This window comes from Cryptomeria japonica, unplaced genomic scaffold (assembly GCF_030272615.1).
Source record: "Cryptomeria japonica unplaced genomic scaffold, Sugi_1.0 HiC_scaffold_48, whole genome shotgun sequence".
Lineage (NCBI taxonomy): Eukaryota > Viridiplantae > Streptophyta > Pinopsida > Cupressales > Cupressaceae > Cryptomeria > Cryptomeria japonica.
The window spans coordinates 510,664-513,199 of record NW_026728870.1 but is presented as its reverse complement, the minus strand read 5'-3'; the positions used below and the strand labels follow the sequence as shown (position 1 = coordinate 513,199).

At 35.8% G+C, this 2,536-nt stretch overlaps 1 protein-coding gene across 1 annotated transcript; it reads right to left on the bottom strand.

Moving 5' to 3' along the window:
- Positions 1-281: 281 nt before the first annotated feature.
- Positions 282-2,234, bottom strand: LOC131862580 (nuclear transport factor 2-like). Its single transcript, XM_059215062.1, has 9 exons — positions 2,193-2,234; positions 1,952-2,089; positions 1,458-1,746; positions 1,216-1,376; positions 968-1,109; positions 757-878; positions 618-683; positions 462-528; positions 282-352 (listed from the first exon to the last, which is right to left on the bottom strand). Exons 1-9 carry the CDS (start codon positions 2,232-2,234, stop codon positions 282-284), a joined length of 1,098 nt encoding a protein of 365 aa, XP_059071045.1.
- Positions 2,235-2,536: the final 302 nt, after the last annotated feature.

Genomic DNA, 2,536 nt, shown 5'->3' with positions numbered 1-2,536 from the left:
AGTAAAACCAGCTTCGGAGCCAGCACCTTGCTCAGGATCCCTTCCAGTTGCAGCGTGGTTCCAAATTCATGACCAGCTGCAGAGTTTCCATCCGCCCTTGCGGGGTCTCTATCTCAATCTGGGCAAGGTGACTCTATTATTGTCTATGCTCTCCCATGCCTATGCCTTTGCCTTTGTTCATACTGGTTATGCCTCTACGGGGTAAACTACTTTAGATTAGACCAAGTATGAATAAAAAACATGTACTTCTTCTGTACATTTGAAGCTCTCGGAAATACAAGTTAGAAATTTCTTGCATAGCCATTGCGTCCTTGACGATCGCCTCCTCTCTTTACGCCATTTGGAATATTGTCTTTCCATGGTAGAAATCAATCAGTAGGAGCAGAGAAAAACAATTATATTTGAAGACTATATTACATTATATGAATAGATAATAACTTAATTAAGGCTTTGCGAAATACCTCTGAAACCAGCCAACCTTTTCTTTTCAACATATACGCGACGCCCAGAGATGACAATAGGAGATGCCTGCTTACAAAATATAAATACAAGTTTTATGAAAATAAAGATAAATACAATATCTAATAACACTAAATAATTCGATACAAATTAAGTACCTTTACAGCACTCTCCACAGAAGTTGATGATTGGAACTCAATGAAACCATAGCAAAAGTTTTTTTCCTGCATTACAGTATTTAAACATTACAGAAGGAAAAGAGCAGAAAACAAGCGAGATTTGTTTTCAAAAACATACCTTGTTGGCTCTGATTTGAATTCCACCAGGCTTTATAGAACCATATTTTTTAAACTCTTCTTCAAGCAAAGTAATTGTAGAATTCCATGGCAAATTTCTTAAATGGATTGAGTTCTCATTGACTGTAAGTTATATGGGATTTCAAGGTTAGTGAGAAATTAAGAACCTGAAAGATACAATTAAAAAATGGTGAAGGGAAGATTATGGTAACCTGGGGCTTTTCCAGAATTAGAGTTCAAGGATTGTGATGTTGTATGTACTTGTGATGGTACATTTGCTTTCAGTCCGGTATTTATTGGAAATTTCACCACAACGGTTGGCCTTTGAATAGGATGTGGGTTCTCTTTCAAAAGCTGAACATTCAAAGAAAAAAATATCAGTAACATCATATTCTACAAACGCTCAATGTATGAAAGGGCTTTGAAGTGCTCGACGTGCATTCAAAATGTTTATACTTACGACTGCTAGAAAACTCATTTTTGTTGTTTCTTCTGGTGGTGAAATAGTTTTCTCAATATCCTTAAGCTGTTGTTCATTCTCAACAGTTTCAGTAGCATGTTTATTTTCCAATTTCGAAGGTTGTGATTCAAATCTTTGAATTTCTTTTGCAGGAACTATCTCTGCTAAGACACAGAAAGGCTGCGATTAAAGAAGATTCTACATCGAAAAATACTGAAAGATAGAAGAAGAGACCATTTTACCTTCCTGCAAAGGCTCATCACAAACAGCATTAGCCGACATATAAGTTTTGTCTTCTGAATACTGGGATTCTTCCAAATACCGAAATGCATCGTTTAGAACAAAATAGCCTCTCTCCTGTGGTGCTAAAAAGAAAGACTGGGCAAATTTTCTTTCGACATTCTCGTGCCCTAATATGATCCCAGTTACCAATATGATATAAGATTCATTATAAGCTTCTTGTGAATCCACAGTTCCTATTTTAACCGCATTTCCCTCATTGAGCGAAGACACTATATTGTTTTTAATAGCCTGTTGGTAACAACCATTCAAAACAAGAACAACATTATGTCTGCAAATTTGATTGAATAAAGAAATGTAAACTTAAACCATGCATAAAAATTAAACTTCGAAGGTATCTTGTAGTTGCATGCCATATGGTAATATTGTATTTCAAAAATGAATTTGTATGATTTGAAACTGTTTTACACTGAATCTAGTGCAATATTTGACTTACTTCTAGGGTTGTTACATGCAACAATTGACCATTGGGTTCAGGGCGGGTGATAGTGCTGCAATCTTTGTAGAACTCGTATAGCTTATCTGGACAGTTGTTTAGAACACAGTAATACTGGTTCACAAATTCGTTTGCAACCTACCAAACCAAAAGTGTTAATGAAATAAACTCCAAGCCCAACGCAAATGATCCAAACCCAAAACCACTTTATAAGAATAACAAGATGGTATAGTATTCATACCTCAGAGGCAGGAAATTCTCTTTGTAACTGCTGGGATTCCATCCTTCTGCATTGGAAATGATAATCAGTTGCATGTTAAAGTGTGTTGAATCTGCTAACTATCCCAATCACAAGTCTAGGAAAAATTGCAAAAGAGAAAATAAAGAGAATATGTAGAACATAATTCCTGTTGCAGACCTTGTATGGATTTTAACTGTAAAGAGTTGCTTTTCAGTGAATGTGAATACTTTCCACACCTTTTAAAACCTCTCAACTGATTTAGTGGACTGAATTGAAATTTCGAAACAGCCTAAATATTTTTCTCACAAGCGCAGATAAAAGGAGGCATAACAGCAGAGTACGAG